Source organism: Panthera uncia, assembly GCF_023721935.1.
Source record: "Panthera uncia isolate 11264 chromosome B3 unlocalized genomic scaffold, Puncia_PCG_1.0 HiC_scaffold_1, whole genome shotgun sequence".
NCBI classification, from domain to species: domain Eukaryota; kingdom Metazoa; phylum Chordata; class Mammalia; order Carnivora; family Felidae; genus Panthera; species Panthera uncia.
In genome coordinates, this window is record NW_026057582.1 from 96,162,203 (window position 1) to 96,183,993 (window position 21,791).

A 21,791-nucleotide genomic window follows, 5' to 3' on the forward strand; every position below is an offset into this window, starting at 1 on the left:
GATTTGTGACTGCATGCCTCTTGAGAGCTGACACAAGCAAAGGAGAAATTAAAACACTTTAACACAGTTACAGAACTGACTTAAAGACAAGCATAAACCAAACATCCAAATACCTTCACTTTATAAAACAGTAGGGTATGTGTGTGTGGGTATACACATATACACATGTATATACATGTATATGTATATACACATACATAAACATATACATATAGTTATGTTTATATATATAATATACATTTATATATTTTTATACAGTGATTATAGTTTCCAAGGGTTGAGTATAAACTGATTTAAAACAATAGAACACGCTATTTTCTAAAGAAATCTTTATTATTTGTGTGCATGAAAACTGCCATGTACAATGGGACTGCAGCAAACAGGGAGGGTAGGGTAGACTTTTGTAGCATCTCTGAACCAGAAAGGAAGTGAAAAAGAAAGCTCACAAAAACCTCCTCTTTCAGGGAAGAGGCAGTTCTGAGCTGTTTCACATCTTCCCTCTCCGCATTAAATTTTACACACTGCAACAGAAACATATTTCTAAATATGAATCTAATCAGGTCACTTGCTTGCTTAAAATCATTTAGTGTCTTCACACTGCCCTTAGGATAAAGCCCAAATTCCCTCATGTAGCTTACCAGGTACTGGCTTCACTTTGTGCTCATATAATAATACTTCATTTTCTCTGGAACATGGTCCCCCTCACTTCCTGAACAACTCAAGTGAATTTCACCATTCTGTGACCATCTCCTGGGTTCTGTCCTTCCCTCTTTGCAGAGGCAGGTTTACTATGAAGTTGTGAGGCTTAATTTTCAGAACTGTTCACTTGTATGAAGCCTACACCTACAGTGTACAAGGCCATACACCAACAGTATACTTTTAGATTATTGTTATTTTATTATGTATTTCTTTACTAGTTCCCATATAACCTGTACCTGCCCCTGACCCCTTGCCTAATGAGTCCTACTCATCCTTTAGATTTCAACCTAAATGTTACTTCTTCCTGGAAGCCATTCCCATTCCAGCCCCGAAACAGGTCAGAAACACCTGCCAAATGATGTTATGGAGATCTGATGTCCACTATCAAAAAGTTCATCACACCATATTTTATTTATTTATTTATTTATTTATTTATTTATTTATTTTTTAAATTTGTTTTTTGTTTTGTTTTGTTTTGTTTTCCAATATATGAAATTTATTGTCAAACTGGTTTCCATACAACACTCAGTGCTCATCCCAAAAGGTGCCCTCCTCAATACCCATCCGCCACCCTCTCCTCCCTCCCACCCCCCATCAACCCTCAGTTTGTTCTCAGTTTTTAACAGTCTCTTATGCTTTGGCTCTCTCCCACTCTAACCTCTTTTTTTTTTTTCCTTCCCCTCCCCCATGGGTTTCTGTTAAGTTTCTCAGGATTCACATAAGAGTGAAAACATATGGTATCTGTCTTTCTCTGTATGGCTTATTTCACTTAGCATCACACTCTCCAGTTCCATCCACGTTGCTACAAAAGGCCATATTTCATTCTTTCTCATTGCCACGTAGTATTCCATTGTGTATATAAACCACAATTTCTTTATCCATTCATCAGTTGATGGACATTTAGGCTCTTTCTATAATTTGGCTATTGTTGAGAGTGCTGCTATAAACATTGGGGTACAAGTGCCCCTATGCATCAGTACTCCTGTATCCCTTGGGTAAATTCCTAGCAGTGCTATTGCTGGGTCATAGGGTAGGTCTATTTTTAATTTTCTGAGGAATCTCCACACTGCTTTCCAGAGCGGCTGCACCAATTTGCATTCCCACCAACAGTGCAAGAGGGTTCCTGTTTCTCCACATCCTCTCCAGCATCTATAGTCTCCTGATTTGTTCATTTTGGCCACTCTGACTGGCGCATCACACCATATTTTAGATGCTTATTTAATTGTTGGTCTTCCTCCTAGACTCAAATACTATGACCATGTCTACATTATTATGGCAGTAGCTAACATTGAGACTATCATATACTAAGCTTGGTAAATATCTAAGAATCAAAGAATGAACTTGTGAATGAGCACTCAGTGGCAGACAAAATGCAGGGAAGAAGCAGCAAAACTGGAAGATTATACCTGAATCTGTGATTCATCCACTCCCTGGATGTTTGAGAAGAAATGCATTGACTGAAGGATGATACCCATGAAAGGCCATTTTGTCCCCCATGTAAAAGTCAAAAAGTATGGGGAAATAGGACTAGAAACAAGATATGCAATAAAAAGTGCAGTAAAGGCAGACTTAAGAGAGGCTTAATGTCAATAACAATTAAAAACTGTAATTGGCCTACAGTTCCTGGGTGGCTCAGTTGGTTAAGTGTTCAACTTCAGCTCAGGTCATGATCTTGTGGTTCATCAGTTTGAGCCCTGTGTTGGGCTCTGTGCTGTCAGTTCAGAGCCTGGAGCCTGCTTCAGATTCTGTCTCCCTCTCTTTCTGCCCCTCCCCTGTTCACGCACTGTCTCTCTCTCTCTCTCAAAACTAAATAAACATTAAAAAAACAGTAAAAAACCAAACCAAAACAAAACTGTAATTGGCCAGACAATTAAAAGAGTCAGCAATTTAGGAAGCTAGAAGGCACAAAAACAAATTCTGAAAGATTTCCAACAAGAATAACAAACTTAAAGCTAAAAGTTATTAACTTATAAAGAATTGATATCGGCTATTTTGAAAAAAACATACTAGGTCATCTAGACCTAACTTTACCAAGCTTTAATGTGCATACTAAGCACCTAAGAATCCTGTTAAAACTGAGATTCTGATCCAGTAGATCTGGAGAGGGAACAAGGAAGTCTGAAATTCAGCATTTCAATAAACTTCCTGATTATGCTGCTGATCCTAAGACTGCACTTTGAAGAGCAACCACATTAGAGTCTATACCTGATGAGAAACAAAGGACACCTACCTAAACAGATTCAAACTGAGGAGATGGGGAAACATACAAATGGATGTCAAAAGAAAGCTGGAGTAGCAATATTTACATTGGGCAAAATAGACTTTAAAACAAAGGCTATAACCAGAGTCTACACCTGGAATTGGCAAAATACACTAATATGGTCTGCTGCCTTAGGGTCAGCCTGTCAGTTAAATGGTTTTCACATTTAAAAAAAATTGTTTTTAATTTATTTATTTTGAGAGAGACAGAAACAGCATGACTGGGGGAGGGGCAGACAGACAAGGAGACAAAGAATCCCAAGCAAGCTCTGTGCTGTCAGCGCAGAGCCCTACGCAAGGCTTGAACATATGAAACCTCAAGATCATAACCTGAACTGAAACCCAGAGCCAGATACTTAAACCACTGAGCCACCCAAATACCTGGTTTTTAGACTTTTAAATGCTCAGAAAATAATTTTAATAATACTTAATGATACATCAAAAATACATGAAAGTCAAATTTCAGTGTCCATAAACAAAGTTCTATTGGAATATAACCATATTCATGCATTTATATATTTCTTTTGGCTGCTTTTGTGCTATAGTGGCAGAACTGAATACTTGTGGCAGACCTTATGGTCCACTCTGTATTAGTCTGCTTGGCTATCATAACAAAATAGCACAGACTTGATGGCTTAAAAAACAAATTAATTTCTCACAATTCTGGAGACTGAGAAGTCTAAGATCAAGGTCTGGCAGTGTTCAGTTTCTGATGAAAGATCTCTTCCTGACTTGCAGACAGCCACCTTCTCACTAAGTCCTTGCTCACACGGTAGAGAGCTCTTGCTGTTTCTTCCTTTTCTTACAATTCACCAGCCTATCATAGTAGAGCCCCGCCTAGTTTAACTCTCAACACCTACCCAAAGGCCGTATTTCCAAATCCAGTCACATTAAGGGCTAGGGCTTCAACATATGAATTTGATGGGGACATAAATATTCAGTCCACAACACCCACAAAGCCCAAAATATTTACTATCTAGCCCATAACAGAAAAAGCTTGCCTGCCCCTGGTCTAGATCCTTGCTTGTCAAAGTTGGCAAGAATGCAAAGATTTTAGGCCCCACCCAAACCTACTAAATTAAAATCTGCATTTTAACAAGATCTCTGGTATAGATAATAAAGCTCAGGAACCACTGGTTTCCAAATCTAGTGATCATGGTAAATCACATGGAAAAAATATTTTTAAAATACAGATTTCCAGGCTCCACCCAAGGAGGAGAACAATTTTTAACAACAATTACAACACCTAACTTTTGTTTAAGACTCTCAATGCAGTTCGCTAAGAGCTGTGCTAAACATTATGTGCATTATTTCATTTAATCCTCTTAATGTTCTAAAATAGCTATTATTGGGGCATCTGGGTATCTCAGTTGGTTAAGCATCTGACCCTTGATTTCAGCTCAGGTCATGATCTCATGGTTCAAGAGTTCGAGCCCCTGGCATCAGGCTGTGCACTGACAGTGTGGAGCCTGCTTGGGATTTTCTTTCTCTCTCTATCTGCCCTTCCCCCACTCACTCAAAATAAACAAATACACTTAAAATAAAATAGCTATTATTATTATCCCTATCTAAAAGATTAGGCAAATAACCAGGACTTAATTTGTTAATAAGTTACAGAGCTTATGTCAGGCAGCAGACATAAAATTTACTTCACCAATACTTTTCTTTCAGCTGTCAGTGCTAAGTGCCTCCTACAATAGAGCATTATAAATGACGTACCATGGGAATGACTGACACCATTTGAGGTTGCAAGAGGATTCCCAGAAGGGTTGAGACTTAAAAGCTAGGCAAGATTTTTCCAAATGCAAAGAGATATATCTACATTTTCATCCAGGAGTATTAAAAATATTTCAGAATGGCAGGTAATCTTTCATTCAAGAAAAATTTAAGGAAAGATAACCAGAAGATGCACAGTAATTTCTGTACAGTTCTTACAGTTTCATAAATCTGCATTTTGTTGCAAACTGGCAAATTAAAATATTTCCTTTGTTACTGTCTTGATGTTTTTTATTAAAAATTTTTTAATGTTTATTTATTTTTGAGAGAGTGAGAGAGACAGAGAGATTGAGAGCAGGGCAAGGACAGAAAGAGAGGGAGATACAGAATCTGAAGCAGCTCCAGGCTCTGAGCTGTCAGCACAGAGCCCAACATGGGGCTCAAATCCACAAACTGCAAAATCATGACCTGAAGTCAGATGCTTAACCCACTGAGCTACCCAGGTGCTTCATTACTGTCTTAATATTAACAGTACTTTTTTAATAACAGGATTGTTTAAGAAATGGATGCTCTGTTTCTTTTGAGTTATTGGTTTTTTTAATTTTCCAAGTATTAAGGTTCTAAAATTTGAGCTGTGTATCTATCATATTTGGCATGTTCAGATCCCATAATTTTAAATTAAGAAAAAAAATAGTTGAGTATTTCCTAAAGTCAGCATTGAAGTTTCAATGTATTTTAGCTAGATAACAAATTAAACACAATACAAGAAATGGTAACTTAAAAGATATTCAATAGCGAAGTGAAATACTTTTACCATGTTCCCTTTGTCGTTATTTGTACTCCCATGTTGTCAGTTTTCTGGCCTACATAGCAGGTGACTCTCAAAATTATTCATGTAAGAAGTCTACTGGCTTCATTTAAATGAGTTTATTTTATAATTCTTTCAAAGAAAGGAATGAAACAGTGAAATCAGATACTGTTCGGAGGAGCCATTTCTATGAAAAGTAGAATTTAACAGTGATAAAGCACAGGAAGAACTGAGAAGAGGCAAAAAATGTGAGATATGTCCCCAGCGATCTTGCCTGTAGTAAATAACAGCAATAACGTCAATCGAATTTCTACACCAATCCCTAAAAATTATCTGATAACATATAAATGCAAAGTGATCTCACAGAAACCAGTGCTGCTTTATAAAGTCAACACTAATCCGGACAGAATGCTTAATGATGTCTATGTGATTGATAATATGTTACTTTATAAAACAGAAGAATCCTGGCATCTGCAATGACATTTGAGTTGGTAATTGATATGAAGGCACCAAATTATTTGAAATGAATTTATAGGCTAAAAGTCAGTATGGGATACTTGAAACTATACACCATCAGGAAGATTTGTTTATAAAACATGGTTTCTTTTTTTACTCTGTTGCAAGGGGTGCAGTGAGAAAGTTGCTAAACAACCACAATACTAGGATTTTCACCTGTAGCATGTTTCCAAAGATTTTTCTGAGTGTTATCTAAGGCTTCCTTGTGTGTGGGGAATGAGGGAACACAATCTCTAAAAAGACCCTGGCTTGCCTTAAAACGTGACTTCCAGATTTCATACACTCAGTGATTCCAGTTCTCTTCAAAACAAAATCACTATTATAGTAAGGTTCACAATGAACCCTCTCTGATAAAAGTAGTCTCTTTTATGCCACAAAATCTTGTCCTGTCTTAACTAAAGAGACTATAATTCCCTCCAGCTATATGAGTTGGGCTCACCATTGGTAGTTCTTGATCTTCTTCCCTCAGATCTGTAACCACACAACCAAATCCTACTCTGTTATGGCAAACAATAGCATCCAGAAATCTGACTTAATTTTACCATGCTTCCATATAAACTGGCTAAGGTATTCTAAAATTACACTGTTGCCGAGGGACTGTTTCTTTTGCCTCCTACTCCCCTGCATAACCGGGAATTCCGATTTTGGATTTTTCAAAAGAAAGAAAGAAAAAAAAAAAAAAGATTGAGTTTAGAAGGTGTACAAGGGATCCAGAAGTGTTACTAATGATTTTTGATAATCTGGATCTGTAAAATTCGTGCTAAATCTCATGCTCACTAATCAAGCTTGCTCTGAAGTTTAATAGCAAACATTCTTTGGCAAAGTAGAATCTAAAGATTATCAGTGTTCCAAGTGCCAAATTAACAACACCATCTAAATAATAATCTTCCCTTTCCCTCTTATTATATAAATATTGAAGAATTAAGTTTCTGATAGCTTATGAAAACAGTCTCCTTTGTTATTAGAAACTCTAACTTCAGAATTTAAAGTCAATTTCTGAAATAAACAGACCAAAAAATGGAGCAAATTATTTCAGAAAGTCTATTATCAGGGAACACAAGTGTGCTATTAGTTTTGCTTCAGTTTATTGTGTGATAAATTTAACAAATGTTTTAAAACTCTACTTAAAACTTAGGCAAACATGAAAAGTGCCAAGGGGCAGGGGTGGGGAACAACTAAGTGAAAATAATCACAAGATGCAAAACTTTGAAGAAAATCTCAAACCACAATTTAGAACAAATCACATACACATTAAATGACAAGCTAAATGCTTATTCCCCAACCCCCAAAACCATTTCTAATTAAAATCAAACTGTATATTTGCAAATCATTAAACTAGAACTAGCAACATCAAAATCTTCCACTACTCTGCCAATATTTATATTATACTAATAAAGACACGAGAATCTTTTCAACCAGTTTAAAAAACAAACATTCCACATCCCTGACTGAGGGATTTGAGGGTTTGAGGGAACTGAGCTTTGAGGGTTTTGAGTAAAATGTTCTAAAACAACTTTCATTACTAAGTACAATTAAATTTAGTTAATCAGAACTTGGGAGAAAATTGGGAATGTAAATAAAGTTAGTATCTTTTGATTTAATTCTTTTTGTTTTGAGCAGAGGTCACATTTGTTAAATCCTTTTATTAGTATGACAATGCCTTACTTAGGAAAATAATTTGTAAATTCTTATTAAATGAATTGAAATACAGAAATTTCTCTTCTTTCTTTCTTTCTTTCTTTCTTTCTTTCCTTCTTTCTTTTTCTTTCAGAAACAAAGAACTGTTATGTGTTACCAAGGAGACTGTGTCCCAATAACATACTTTTTAGTTGAAAACTTAATTACCAGAAGCAACAAAAGGATGTGTATTAGGGTATCAGAGAAGGAATTAGTATGAAAATGAAATTCTGAGGCATCAGTTGGCTACTCAAATTGACATGGAATCAGTAAACAGAAGCATTTAAATTTCATTTCCAGCCCCACTTAGTAAATCTAGTTCTAGTTAGAGCATCTTTAATGTATAAAAGCTCTATGAAAGCAAGTATTCACCATGCAAGACACAGATAGGGTTCCCTTAACCTACTGCCCTCTACACACATCACTCTCTGTTAAACAGGCAGCTACTGCCAGATGCTCTTGCTAAAAATGGTCACAGATGGTCAGTTGTCCAGTTAACAGAACATACTGCCCTCCCAACAGCCAAAAGTAAGAAGGATGGGAGTGAGAGCTGTTAACACTTGCCTGCTTAGTGGGCTGCACCCACTGAACTTGCTGTGAGCTTGGCTAGGTCCCAACAGTGTCTTTCTAAGGACCGTAGGGCTCTCAGGATTAAAAGGCATCTTCAAGGTGATCTGGTCAACAGCTATACAATGCTTGGATCCACACAACTGCCTCTCTGCTAGTCAGCCCTTCTGGTCCTGGCTTGGCACCTCCAGGGGTGCGAACCCCACTGTCCTACAACAAAGTCCTACAACTGTGAGACTACCCTGTTACCCTGCACTGTAGTTAGTCCTACTACTCAGTCAAGTCCATAGTCAGGGCACATGGAGTTATTTTAATAGGCAGGATATCCTGACTATAACAAAATAATTTCCTAGGTTATACATTATAAAGTGTTTTTAAGCTGAACTACTCCAAACAGTATACACAAAGAGGATTTTATAACATAAAAACACAGGCAGTAATATATATGATTTTTTTTAAAACACAGAAGGAAATTAAAGTTCATAGTATTAAAAACTATTATACAGATTACAAAAAACATTTCCACAAAGATCAGTAAGTCATTATATGCACCCATAGAAAATGTTTAAATTTTAGAGCATTACTTTTAATTGACAAAGTTTTAACTGTTTCTCTAAACTTTTCACAAGCAGAACATTACTGTTCTTCCCAATAAATTATTCATTTGTATAAAATAAATTACTTATATGTTCAAGAAGAATGCTCTATGAACCTATCTTTTGTATCTTCTACTTATTTATATTTCCTTAACAGTGAAAGAACTGGAGGGGCACCTGGGTGACTCGATCAGTTAAACATCTGACTTTAGCTCAGGCCATGATCTCATGTTTTGTGGGCTCGAGTCTGCATTGAGTCCTGTGCAGACAGCTCAGAGCTTGGAGCCTGCATCAGATTCTGTCTCCCTCTCTCTCTGCCCCTCCCTTGCTCACACACTGTCTCTCGCTCAAAAATAAGTAAATATTAAAAAAAAAAAAAAACCTGAAGAAACTCGAGATACTATGATGCATAATTTTTCATCAGCAATTTACCAAATCCTGTTTTAAACTTAGTACAACTTTTCTGAATTAATAATATGAACACAGAAAGGGAGAGCATACTGAATGAGAAGCCATGACTAGAAATAAATGCTCCTAACTTTGATGACAGGTTGGGCTAACGTCATCTCTACATCAGTGGTTTTAAGGAAGGTCACCCTGGAACATACGTAACTTTTCCTCATCATTTATAAAGCTATGTGACAGGAATCAACAGTGAAATTTATTTAAGCAAATGCAGATTAAGTTAAAATCCAAGACAACAAGATTAGAAGCAAAATGCCATCTGGAAAACTATTGCTAAGAAACAGACGATGGGGTCCTATGTCCCTGCCTCTAAAAACAGATTCCCACCACTGCTTCTTACTGGGCCGGGTCTCAGGTCTTATGCTGTTTTCACAGTTTGTGCTGTGAGGCCAGAAAAATAAATGGAGCTATCCATAGTGGGATCACCAAGCCTTTTTCCTTTTTGTACTCCAAAAGGTAGTCTGTGATAGGGAAAGCCAGAGGCACTGTAAAATTTCAGTATGTGCAGAAGATGCTATAACAGTTTAGTAGGAGTTTAGTTAGTAATGGTAATTAAAGTTGCTGCTTTAACAAATAACTAAGAAATAACTAAGTGTGCAGTTTATGCCTTGAGTATATATCTGTTTATACCCATATATTTATTATAGCCACAAATTTCTTTACTTTCCACTAAACATGTTTACATTCTGGAATTCTTCACTCAGCAAAGACAGGATGAACAGAGAATAAAACAGTGTTATTTATTTATTTATTTATTTATTAATTTATTGAGAGAGTGAGAGTGAGTGTGGGAAGGGCAGAGAGAGAGGAGAGACAGAGAGAGAGAATCCCAAGCAGGCTCCGCACTGTCAGTGCAGAGCCCAACACGGGACTTGAACTGATGAACCTTGAAATCATGACCTGAGTCAAAGTCAGACGCTTAACTGGGCCACTCAGGTGCCACAAAAATGATGTCTTTGAGAACTATGATGAACCCAAAATTAAATGCTTTTTCTCTGGTGTTTCTGTGTTAGAGCTACAAAAATAAATATTTATAGTGGCATGGGTCATATGTAAGAGCATTATTTTGTACATAATTTAGATAGATTTTACATGGGAAAATAATACACCTACATAGCACTCTCAGGCAATTTCTGAGTTAATCTTAATTCTGACCATTTGGTGATATTTCCTTTTTACATTCCTATTCTACGTACACCACATACTCACAATAATTTATCAGAGCTCACTCTACTAGAAGTGAACTGTAGAAAGAAAATCAGATGTCCAGAAGTGGGGGAAAGATAGATACCACATTTACCTGACGTTTTGCCAGTTTGCTCACAGGGGTGAGTCAAAGACCAACAGTGACTTAAGCAGTACGACATACACAGTGATGTAATAAAGGTAATTCTTCTCTTTCCACCAGTAAGTCAGTTCTTCTGTCTCTATCCAAAAACTCTTTTCCCAACTGGTCAGAAAAGAAGGAAAAAGGAAAGTGCAGTATGGGCTCACTCACCTAAACCACTGAGAGTATAGAGAAGGTCACTGGTGTCTAAGAAAATGGGTCCATTTTCCTGCTGCCCTTCTTCTTTGTAGTACAGTTTGTAGCCCTGAATGGCTGCTGTGTCCTCAGCATCTTGCTGCCACTTCACAGAAATGGTGGTACAATTCAGAGGCTCCAAATGTAACTCTGGAGATTTAGGGGCTAGAAAAATTCACCAGAAATATATGTATAAAAAATCTGTAATTCATACAAATACACACAGTTTTAAGCCAACAGTTACAAAATAAGTTCAATTCCAAACTTTTATACATATATATATATTTTAAAATTTTATTTATTTTGAGAGAAAGAGAGAGAGCATGAGATGGGGAGGGGCAGAGTGAGAGGGAGACAGAGGATCTGAAGTAGGCTCTGCACTGACAACAGAGAGCCCGATATGGGGCTCCAACTCACAAACCGTGAGATCATGAGCTGAATGGAAGTCAGATGTTCTACTGACTGAGCCACCCAGGTGCCCCCAAAACAATTACATTTTAACTTTCAAAATTCCACACTGGTATTAAACTTGGAGACCAAATTAATCAATGAACAACAAAAACCTCAGTCACCTTACATTTCACGTTATTAAACAAACAGGGTGTAGAACTTTTTAGCCTTACGGTCTTTCTATTAAACTGATGATTTAAAAAAAATGGTAATAATATTAATTAGGTCTCTATTAATATTTAACTTTTGGTAATTCAGTTTGATTTGGACCCACCACCCATCTATGAAGACTCTGCTAAGCAAACTAAGAGAGTAACCAAAAGTTTCACATGCTACTGAGCTTTAGTAAAATGGGACTACTCAACAAAAAGTTTAAAATTATTTTCAGTTACATCCATGATCTATGGAATATTTTCATTCATAAAACACAATTTAAACATAACTTAGATTTATTTTATTTTTTTTAAAGATTAAAATAATATTTTTAAAATATTTATTTTTGAGAGATAAAGAGAGACAGAACAAGAGTGGAGGAGGGGCAGAGAGAGAGAGAGACAGAATCTGAAGCAGGTTCCAGGCTCTGAGCTGTCAGCACAGGGCCGAATGCAGAACTCAAACTCATGAACCATGAGATAATGACCTGAGCTGAAGTCAGATGCTTAACCGACTGAGCCACCCAGGCTCCCCTAAACATAAGTTAGATTTAAAAAGACCAAAAATACTGTGTTATTTTTCCTCAATAGTTTCTAGAAATTTACCTTTCACACTTGTGGCTTTGGGTGTCCGATGTGAAGTCCACACTGACGACTCTCCCAGCCCCACTCTGGTAGCAGCAGTGATCCGCACCAGGTAGACACTATCAGGTTTCAAGCCCTCCAGAAGGTACTCATGTGTGGTCCCTGGGAGCTCCAGAACTTGGATGGAATTCTCAGTACTGAGGCGGAAGGACAGGCGATACAGGACCACTTGGCCCCGCCGATACTTGGCTGGGATCGGCAGCCAGGAGATGAGGATGTCAGTAGGACTTCGACTTGTCAAACTAATTTCAGGAGGTCTCAAGGGAACTAGTCATACAAGAAGACAGGTTGCTTATGAATATTTAGAATCATTTTTGTCAATCAGCCCACCAGTATTCACTGAATTCTCTTAAGAGCAAGACGTAACATAACAAAGGAGAGATACTTTCAGCCCTAGTGGTCAAGGTTTTCAGTTGAATAGAGATCACAAACCAGAAAAAAGAAGGAAAAATAATGAGGGATGGTCAAGAATAGAGAACCAAAGAAAACAAAATGTCACTAATAGTAAAAGCCCAAGTCCCCACTGTAACTTCATACAAAGTCCTATCTACTCATACAGTTGGCTTCTGATTAATTCTGTGCCTCAATCTCCTAGTGCTTTCCACTTGTTCCCTCCACTCCAGCCCTTAGCAATTTCCATTTCTTCTGTCTAGAGTGCACTTCCCCCATTCATCTGCCTAGCCAACTCCCTCATTTTCATTTCCTTCAGGTTTTCATTCAAATGTCATCTATTCAGTAAGCCCTTCTTGGGTGACTCTGCCTCATCTCAAACCCTCCCAACATTTCATACTCCCCTCTTCTGCTTTTTTCTCCTTCTCTTAGATAGTTATCAATATCCAACATAGCATATAATTATATAATGGATTGTTCATCTTGTTTATTTTGGGGTGTTTTTTTTGAATGTTTATTTGAGAGAGAGAGAGACAGAGAGAGAGAGAGCACACACACAAGCTAGTGGGGAAGGGGCAGAGAGAGGGAGACAGAGGATCTGAGGCAGGCTCTATGCTGTCAGCAGAGGGCCCCATGTGGGGCTTGAACTCATGAACTGCGAGATCATGACCTCAGCTGAAATAGGATGCTTAACTGGCTGAGCCACCCAGGCACTCCTCATCTTGTTTATTGTTCCTCTGCCCCTTTTCCCACCAGAAAGTAAGCTCCACGAAACCAGGGACAATTTTTTGCCTCCTTTGTTCACTACTAAGTAACACATAGTAGGTACTCAATGATTCTTTGTTGCATGAATGAAATAATAGGTGGAAAAGAGAAAATCAATTAAGCATTTCTGAGTCCTTGATGTGTACGCACTCATGAATTCTGACAAAAACCAAAGGAAGTACTCTGATCATTTCTACTTTATATTGAGGAAATTAAGGGACAAAGCAGTGAAATCACTTGCTCAAAGTCACACACGTTGTTAGTGAAGTCGATGTAGGCAGACTGAACAAAGCCCACATTCTTATCCCCCCTACTTTACTATTTCCTACATAATAACAGTTTTTCTGTGACAGGGTTATGTAGGGATTAAATGAGATAATGGAGAGAAGGTTTTTAGAATAGGCAGGGGTAAGCCCTCCACAAGTGTCAGTTCCATCTGCTACACACTGCTATGTACCCTACGAATCCCACACATTTCAGTTTGAGATACATGGGCTTACGAAATGGGCAGAAACTCGTGCAGAAACGTGAAAGCCAGTGTCAGAAGTCTCATCTTTTCCAGAGAACAAAATGAAATTTCACTAAATAAAAAAGTGGTAGAGTAAGAAAAGCTTTAAAGGAGAAAAACTTCGAGACCTTAACATTCACTGGAACTGACAAGCTTTAACAAGTAGCTTACTATGGTTAAACCCCTTTCCTTCAAAGACATAGGGAGGAATATACCTCATACACCAAACCCCCCACAAACCCCAGGATAACACCCCCACCAGCCTGTGTTTCACCTTAGATATGCATGTCAGAGGTAAAATGGGAGGAGATAACTAGAGAGGTCATAAGTACTGTGATTCACTCTAAAATGAAACAGACTCTTAAGTGAAAACAGAACTTGGAATTTAGCACCCAGATCACTAATATTGTTTTCATTTAGTCATACTCTGAATTTATAAACATCTAAACAAGTGGCATTAAAAGAGATGTATGTAAGAGATCTGGGAGCAAATAAAGGAAAAGATTTGGAAATCATTAATACAAAAAATGTTTTGAAAATTACAGGTGGACCATTTTGTGAGGATGAGAAACACCTGTAAAGGGAGAGCAGTATAATTAGGTATATGTTAAATCATTCCCTTTTCACAGTGAATGGTACAAAAAGGCCTTCTAGAGCTGCTAAAGAGAGAGATGATGAATCAGAGGGAGAGAATCAGTCTCAGGATTTTCCTAACGGATGAGATTTCCCACCATTGTAAGAATATATGGAGGCCTGCCTTCAAAAGGACTACAACTCAATTTCTAACCCATGATCAGTTAACAAACTGAACTACTATTACTTTCCTCCCTAAGCAGAATAAACATAGTATATCTAAAAATAAACTAACTGCTGATTTTATGAGAACTTTTTTAACTAATAAGTTACTAAATTTCATAAACTACCTGTTTCAGAAACCCAAGACTTCTGACCTCTTGTCATTATATACACTCAATATATTTACTCATTATATATGTATTTATTTATGCCTAGAAAATCTCACATTTTGTTCTACTCAGTTAAAGAAAACTTCAATGGTGAAAAAATATTTTAAAAACTGCAATTTAAACTGGGAAACTTGAAGAAACACAAGAATTTTGTTATCAAAATTTATGTTCTGCATTGTAAGTTATAAAAGCTCTTTACCCATATCCTATTACTGTCAAAAAGTGACAGTCAAATTTGAAATGGCAAACTAGCCTGCTGGTTGCCACCCTTGTTTTGGTTATTTTTTTAACCAAAAAGAGGATATTTTCTCTACTTTAAAACACATTTATTTGTTGAAACTGATTAAACACATTAATGTTCATTCTAGACTCGTGGTTTCTTACCATCCTCTAAAGTATTCTGCGTCACGTGGTCAGACATCTGGCTGGCTCCCATTGGCATATATGCCACGATGTAGAAAGTGTAATTGCTAGCAGGTTCTAAGTCATCAATAATATAATGAGTTGTGTCATTTCCAATGACTACTTGATACTCTTCATTATTTAAACCTGAATTAAAGAACCAGTGTTTGAAAAAATTATGAATATTCAAAATGAAATTAATAAGACCATTTTCCTTCCCTGGTCCTCCAGTCTTGTCTCTGTTTTCTTTTGTGACCCTTTAAAAAAATATGAATGGGAAGGTCTTAATTTCTAAAAGTAGTCGTTTGAATTTTTCCCTAATAAATCAAACTGAAAATAATTAATCTTTACTAAACTTCATTGAATATCTAGTCAAAACCCACAGCAGAGACAATGTACAGCAGTAGCACAACAGAGCTTAACACTACAGAATACTGTAGTTCTTAACAGTGGAAGTTTTACTTGGTTAAACTCATGGCTTTCTTCTTTTAACCATGAATCTCGGAGAGACAGTAGGAATGTAATGGCTCTGCTCTTTTTAAAAACAAACCAAGCCAAAAGTTGTCCTGCAAAAGATCTCATTTTGGCCCTAGAGGTTCTATTAAATTTGACTGACACAAGTTGTTCTTTTTATTTATACTGAAAGCAAAAGATCTAGGAGGCACAGAATGTGCTTCAAAACACTTTGTTCCACAATGAGCTTTTTTTTTCCCAAAGGGGAAAAAATTCTCAGCGATTCTTAATAAAATATGCATGGCAAGGTATAGAAAAGAATTTGTCTTTGTGGGATTTAATTCCTACAGAGCCAATCTGTAAAGTGGAACAAGAGCGCTGGCAGCTTTGTGAACCGTTCACAGTAAATGCATGTCAACTTCATCAAAACTCTCTAAGGACGAAGGCCCTTCTCCCCACACTGGATTTATAAACAAAACAGAAGGCAAATTCCACTATTAAGTTTTCCCACATTTCTGAATTAACTTGATAGCATTTTAATTAGACAAGATTACAGCCATTTCACAACAGACAGGCTAATGGCTCGTTAATTAGGAACTGCATAGTACGATTTCTGACCTACCAAACAAGGTCCTTGAGTTCGAATTAAAAAGCCTTGTTCTGTCTCTGAATAGACCACTGAGCCGCATGTGGAGGCTCTAATGAAACAACTATAATAGCGAACAAGAGTGGTCTCCACCAAAACCAGCATTCCTTTCACCTTCCTAAATCACTAAGAAGGGAATTAACATACTCCAACATGCTCAGTTAGACTTTCATTCTTCTGGCTACCACAAACCCTGATTTAAATTCAAAATATTCCTTTTCAAAATACTACTTCAAAGTACAAAAAACAAACAACAACAAACCACTTGTTTCTATGGATAATTTTATCATATCATTTTTGGGTGTTGGAATTTGTTTTTAATGTCTATTGCATAAAAGCTAGACTATACGTACAACTAATATTTATGGTTTCTATGAGAAATCAGTAGAGAAATCTCCAGGATTTGTAAGTAGCTTTTCCTTTCCCTTTTTTTGCCAAAGAAAAGAGTAGGATAAAAAAGATTCAAAAAAAAAAAAAAAAGAGTTAATAGTTCTGACTAAATATTTTGAGACAGATTTGATTGCTACTTTTATGTAATATAGGACATATCAACAAACAGTGTCCTGTTCAGAGTTTTCTATGTGACTCCAGAAAAATTTCAAAACATATAATATCAACTTATGGGGATTTGAAAATGTTTATTTCCCCCCTTAAAAATAACATGATATAGTGACCATAATTCACCATATTATTTTATGAAGCAATTACACCATTGTTCCTATGTAACTGCATACTTGAACTGGTATATTAAGTGTTAAAGAATTTATATCTTGGCTGGAATGAAATTAATTAGTCCACTGCTCTGTAATGTTTAGCAGGCAGAGCTGGTACTTATTTCTAGACATAAAAACCTTAAACTATACTTACATACACAAAGTATACAATAACAAAAAAATCAGCAAAAATTGATATGCAGGTGATAGAGTGATTATTTAATAAAAGAGATAAATGCCATAGAACTTCAAAAGTATTTTCTGAATTATGTAAGATGTCATTCACACTGAAAACAAATTACTGATGCCCAGTTCCACTTGAAAATAAACTCCTCACATTGCTTACCTTCTGCTTTCATATAGTGCACAGAATAAGCGATGACTTTGTCTGAATTATAAAGTGGCCTCTCCCAAGCTAAAAGGATGGCTGAACTTGACATGGTTTCAGCATGCACATTGTAGGGAGCACTGGGTCTGTCTTCCGACATTACTACGGTCAGTCTGGCTCTAGATAAAATAGATCCTTGGCTGTTTTCAGCCATGCACTGATAAATGGCATCATCTTCAGGAATAATCTGGTTAATTACCAATTTACTGAGGAAAGGAAAAAATATTTTTATGAAAAATTCTAAGAATGATGTAAAACTAAAGTTAAACCATTGCTAAGTTCACTCTCATTTTAAATGACAGAAGTTACTAAGAACAAAAAACTGAGTCTGTAATCAACCCTACCAAAAACACCTACGAGTTGCTTAAAATCACTCTCATTTTCTGAGTCTACCTAAATAAGTAATAGTGATATCCAAACCCCATTTGTTTTAGGTGATAGACTAATCTCTTTTAAAATTTGGTTTTTATTAAGGAAGTATATTATTCTGTAATAGCATCTAATTTATATAATATTGCAATGTTACATAAAATTGAAATCAACCAGAATTTTAAAGTTTTGTTAAATATATCACAATGTTATTAGAAGATTCATATTTACACTAATAAAAAAATGAGTTCTTAAAATCATTAAGTTTGAACTGTGGAAAAACTCCTGGGGATTCAGTTATTTCCTTCTAATTTTCTTATTTTTGGGGAGAAGGAAAAGAGACCCCCAAAGGGTTAATATACTTGCTATTAACTTATCAGCTAGTGGCTTACCAAGACTAGAACCCAGGTCTGAGCGACTGTCCAACACTTATTTCATTATAATCTATCACTTCCATAATCCACATATAAAGTACAAAAGGATATATGGCATGCTGATGTTATCATCTTAATTTCTTATTTATTTTATTTTTAGTTTAAAATACCAAGGTAATTTAAATATTTGATATTACAATCATTTCACATAAAAAATACTAAAGCCATTATATCTTAACTAAAATAGTAGCAAAGTGACATAGCTTACCTGTTGTACATTTTAATTCTACCATTAGAATGTATCTTCCTCCCATTTTTCAACCATGACATTTTGGGTGAGGGGATTCCTTCTGCTTGACATACAAATCGAGCAGTGCCAGCTCGAGGCCTTGTTAAACTTTCTGGCCATTCAACAAATGAAGGAGGAGCTATTTTTAAAGAAAAAAGAAAAGAAAAAAAAATTCTGTGTTCCAATGATACCAAGGGTTAAGGAAGAGTACAGCAAAGAGCCCAAATCCCATCCTTGAAAATATTTGACATTTGCAGCTTCTTATCTACACTCTACATACATCTATCCAGATGCCTTCTCTCAGCAGTGCTCATGTAGATGTACACTTTCTCCCTATTGAGACCCTCTGTGTAAACACACTAAAAATATGTATACTATAATCCTTCTTAACTAAGCCCAAATATATAGTCACTTGCAAATGCATACAATCAACAGATTAAAATTTTAGGCTGGTGAATGGATATGTGGGTAGGTAAGAAAAAGATAAAAGGGAAGCTTAAACATGAAGGAACATAATGGTACGCAAGCAAACAGGATGATGACTTAAGAACCATAGCTAACATTTTAACATAGGGCTATGTCTCCTAAAATTCATTATTGGATTACAATTGTTCATATAAACCTTCATATCAATGCTACAAAGTTCAAGAAAGGAAGAAGTAAGCTATCAATGAGATAGAACAACAACTTCTAAAATACAAGATTCTCCTGATTGCAGAATGAAAAAAGACATACCTAATACAGTTAAAGTTGCCATAGCAACAGTAAAGTTGCGTGTGCCTGGGGTTGTGGCCCGACAAACGTACACTCCAGCATGTTGCAGTCTGACATCAGATATCATGAGATTACCATTTCCAAGTACCCGAGTGTTAAAGACATCAATGGACTTATGATCTATTTCCAAGACAATATTTTAGTTAAACCAATGCAACATATGATCTAAAATTATATCAAAAGATCACCATCTAACCATATCATAAAAAGTATAAAATGTGCTATACAAAAAAACCTTTTCTCTACACACTGAAATGCCAAAAAGATAAAAGTCACTTAAATGCTAAACATGTGTTTGGTATATAAAATAAACATTTTATCAGTTTCATTAGCATGAACAAAGTTTAAAGTCTTTTTTTCCTTGAGAAAACTTACCAAGGCGGCTCCAAGAAATGATTGGTTTAGGATTTCCCGTGGCCACGCATTCCAAAACAACAGTCTGATGAAGAGACGTTGTTATGTTCTGTGGGCCTGCTATAATGGTTGGTGTGTAGAAGGAATTAGACTCTTCAACTTTGGGGAGGAAAAGGCACAATATAAAAGTAAATTATAAATAAGATATAACAAGTGAAACAAGTTAAAATATCTATTCTTAAGTTATTCACTTTTTAAAAAATAAATTTATTGAGATATCACTCATTTAACAAATAATACACCACTTTAACTGATTCAATGATTTTTAGTATTTTCGGAGTTGGGAACTATTACCACAGTCAATTTTAGAACATTTCTATCACCCCAAAAAGAAACACCATTAGCAATCTCCTCTCCCCACAGCCTAACAACCACTAATCTTTCTGTCTCTTTGGATTTGCCTATTCCAGACATTTCATAACAAAGGAACCATATATTATATGGTCTTTTTGTGACTGGTTTCTTTTTACTTAGCAAAATGTTTTCAAGATTCATCCATGTTGCAACATGTACTAGTATTTAATTTCTTTTTATTGAGTAATAATAATAGAGTAAGATTTAATCATATAGATACATCACATTTTATTTATCCATCCTTCAGCTGATAGACATTTAGGTTGTTTCCAGATCATTCACTTTTAATTCAGGTCCAAACATTCATTTAATCCTTTCGCTAATCTTGTTAAGAATTTATGTGACAGTGGGGAGAAGTATGAGAGTGCTTTTGTCTTTAGTCTTTCATACCAGGTAGCTAACAGATACTATGTGATATTAAAACATAGCATTAAAAATATAATTTCAGTTTCTTAATGTTTTCCAAAGAGATCTTTAAAAAAATTTTTTTAATGTTTATTTTTGAGAGAGACAGACAGACTGAGAGTGGGGGAGGGGCAGAGAGAGAGGGAGACACAGAATCTGAAGCAGGCTCCAGGCTCTGAACTGTCAGCACAGAGACCAATGCAGGGCTTGAAGTCATGAAGAGTGAGATCATGACCTAAGTCAAAGTCAGATGCTTAACCGACTGAGCCACCTAGGTGCCCCTTCCAAAGGAATTTTTTTAACCTTCAAGTATCTTTTAGGAATCTGTGGAAAGTTAACATTCATATGAAGTTCAATAATGTCTTTCATACAGATTTTCTTCCACTATATTCATGTAAATTTAAATTATTTTAAAATAAAAAACTAGCATCTGTGTATAATTCCATTTTAATAAAATACATTTTTTTTCATATTCATCTCTTCAGCTAGTTTCCCTTCTAACTATGTTCATGTATGGCAAAATATATAAAATTATGTTTATTTAATGTTAACAATGGTTATTTCTGGATACTAGAATTGGGGGGATATTTTTGGGGGATATTTTTAACTTCTATCTTCGTACTTTTTTACATTGTTTAATGTAAAACTTTTTAATTTGTACTCTTATAGACAATACTCTTTATAATATGCATGTATTATTTTTACAAATGCAAATTATAATTTTTCTTAAATCAACAACAAAAAAAGCCAAACTGGAAACAAATATATCTTTATTGACAATGGACAATTTTGGTGGAAATGGATAATTGTTTTTATCTTTTTTGCATTTTATATTTTAAAAACAAAAGTGAAATATTTACAGAACAAATATTCATTCTTTCTTAAAGATGTTGATATAACATAAAACAAGCATTACTGTGAAAGAAGAGGTGCCTAATAGGGGTAAAAATGACAATTTCCAACTAAACTACAATAACCTAAATGAAATTAAAGTACTACTTTATGGCATACTATTACAGCCAGAGAAGGAAAATTAATAGCTGGGTCAATAAATCTGAAATAACTTCTGTGCTGTACCTGGAATCACTGTTAGAGAGGCCTCCATACTTTTACGTCTATGGGCCACAGTAGCAGCAACACAACGATAATTTCCAGCATCCCTTTGGCCAACATCATAGATCTGCAATACTCCTGTTGGTAGGGCTGTTATCCTGTTATGAGAAGAAAGATGATTAAATTCTTTGTAGAATTCATCTCTTAACATGTATTCTATGATTAAGATTTAATATATTCAACCTTTTTAAAGTACCAGATGCAATAGTTTCAAGACCCTTAAAAATATTAGCTTGATTCTGTTGTTTTCATTTGGGTCACTAAAGTTCTCTAAAAGCATAAATAATTATGCGGTATGTGGTCTGTGAAATCTATCAGTCTAATTTTACACAGAGTTACATTTGACATTATAGCTTATATAACTGATGGTCTAACGCTTAGTACAATTTTTTCAAAT

The 21,791-nt window shown here is 35.8% G+C and overlaps 1 protein-coding gene across 1 annotated transcript in view; it reads right to left on the bottom strand.

Moving 5' to 3' along the window:
• PRTG (protogenin) overlaps positions 1-21,791 on the bottom strand; it is a 125,039-nt gene that overhangs the window by 41,008 nt on the left and 62,240 nt on the right. Inside the window, exons 4-11 of the mRNA XM_049613670.1 lie at positions 21,359-21,492; positions 19,484-19,621; positions 19,070-19,228; positions 18,314-18,473; positions 17,261-17,508; positions 15,085-15,249; positions 12,034-12,339; positions 10,802-10,990 (exon numbers count right to left, since the gene is read on the bottom strand). Coding sequence (XP_049469627.1) covers positions 10,802-10,990; positions 12,034-12,339; positions 15,085-15,249; positions 17,261-17,508; positions 18,314-18,473; positions 19,070-19,228; positions 19,484-19,621; positions 21,359-21,492 — 1,499 coding nt within the window. The remainder of the gene's footprint in view (positions 1-10,801; positions 10,991-12,033; positions 12,340-15,084; positions 15,250-17,260; positions 17,509-18,313; positions 18,474-19,069; positions 19,229-19,483; positions 19,622-21,358; positions 21,493-21,791) is intronic.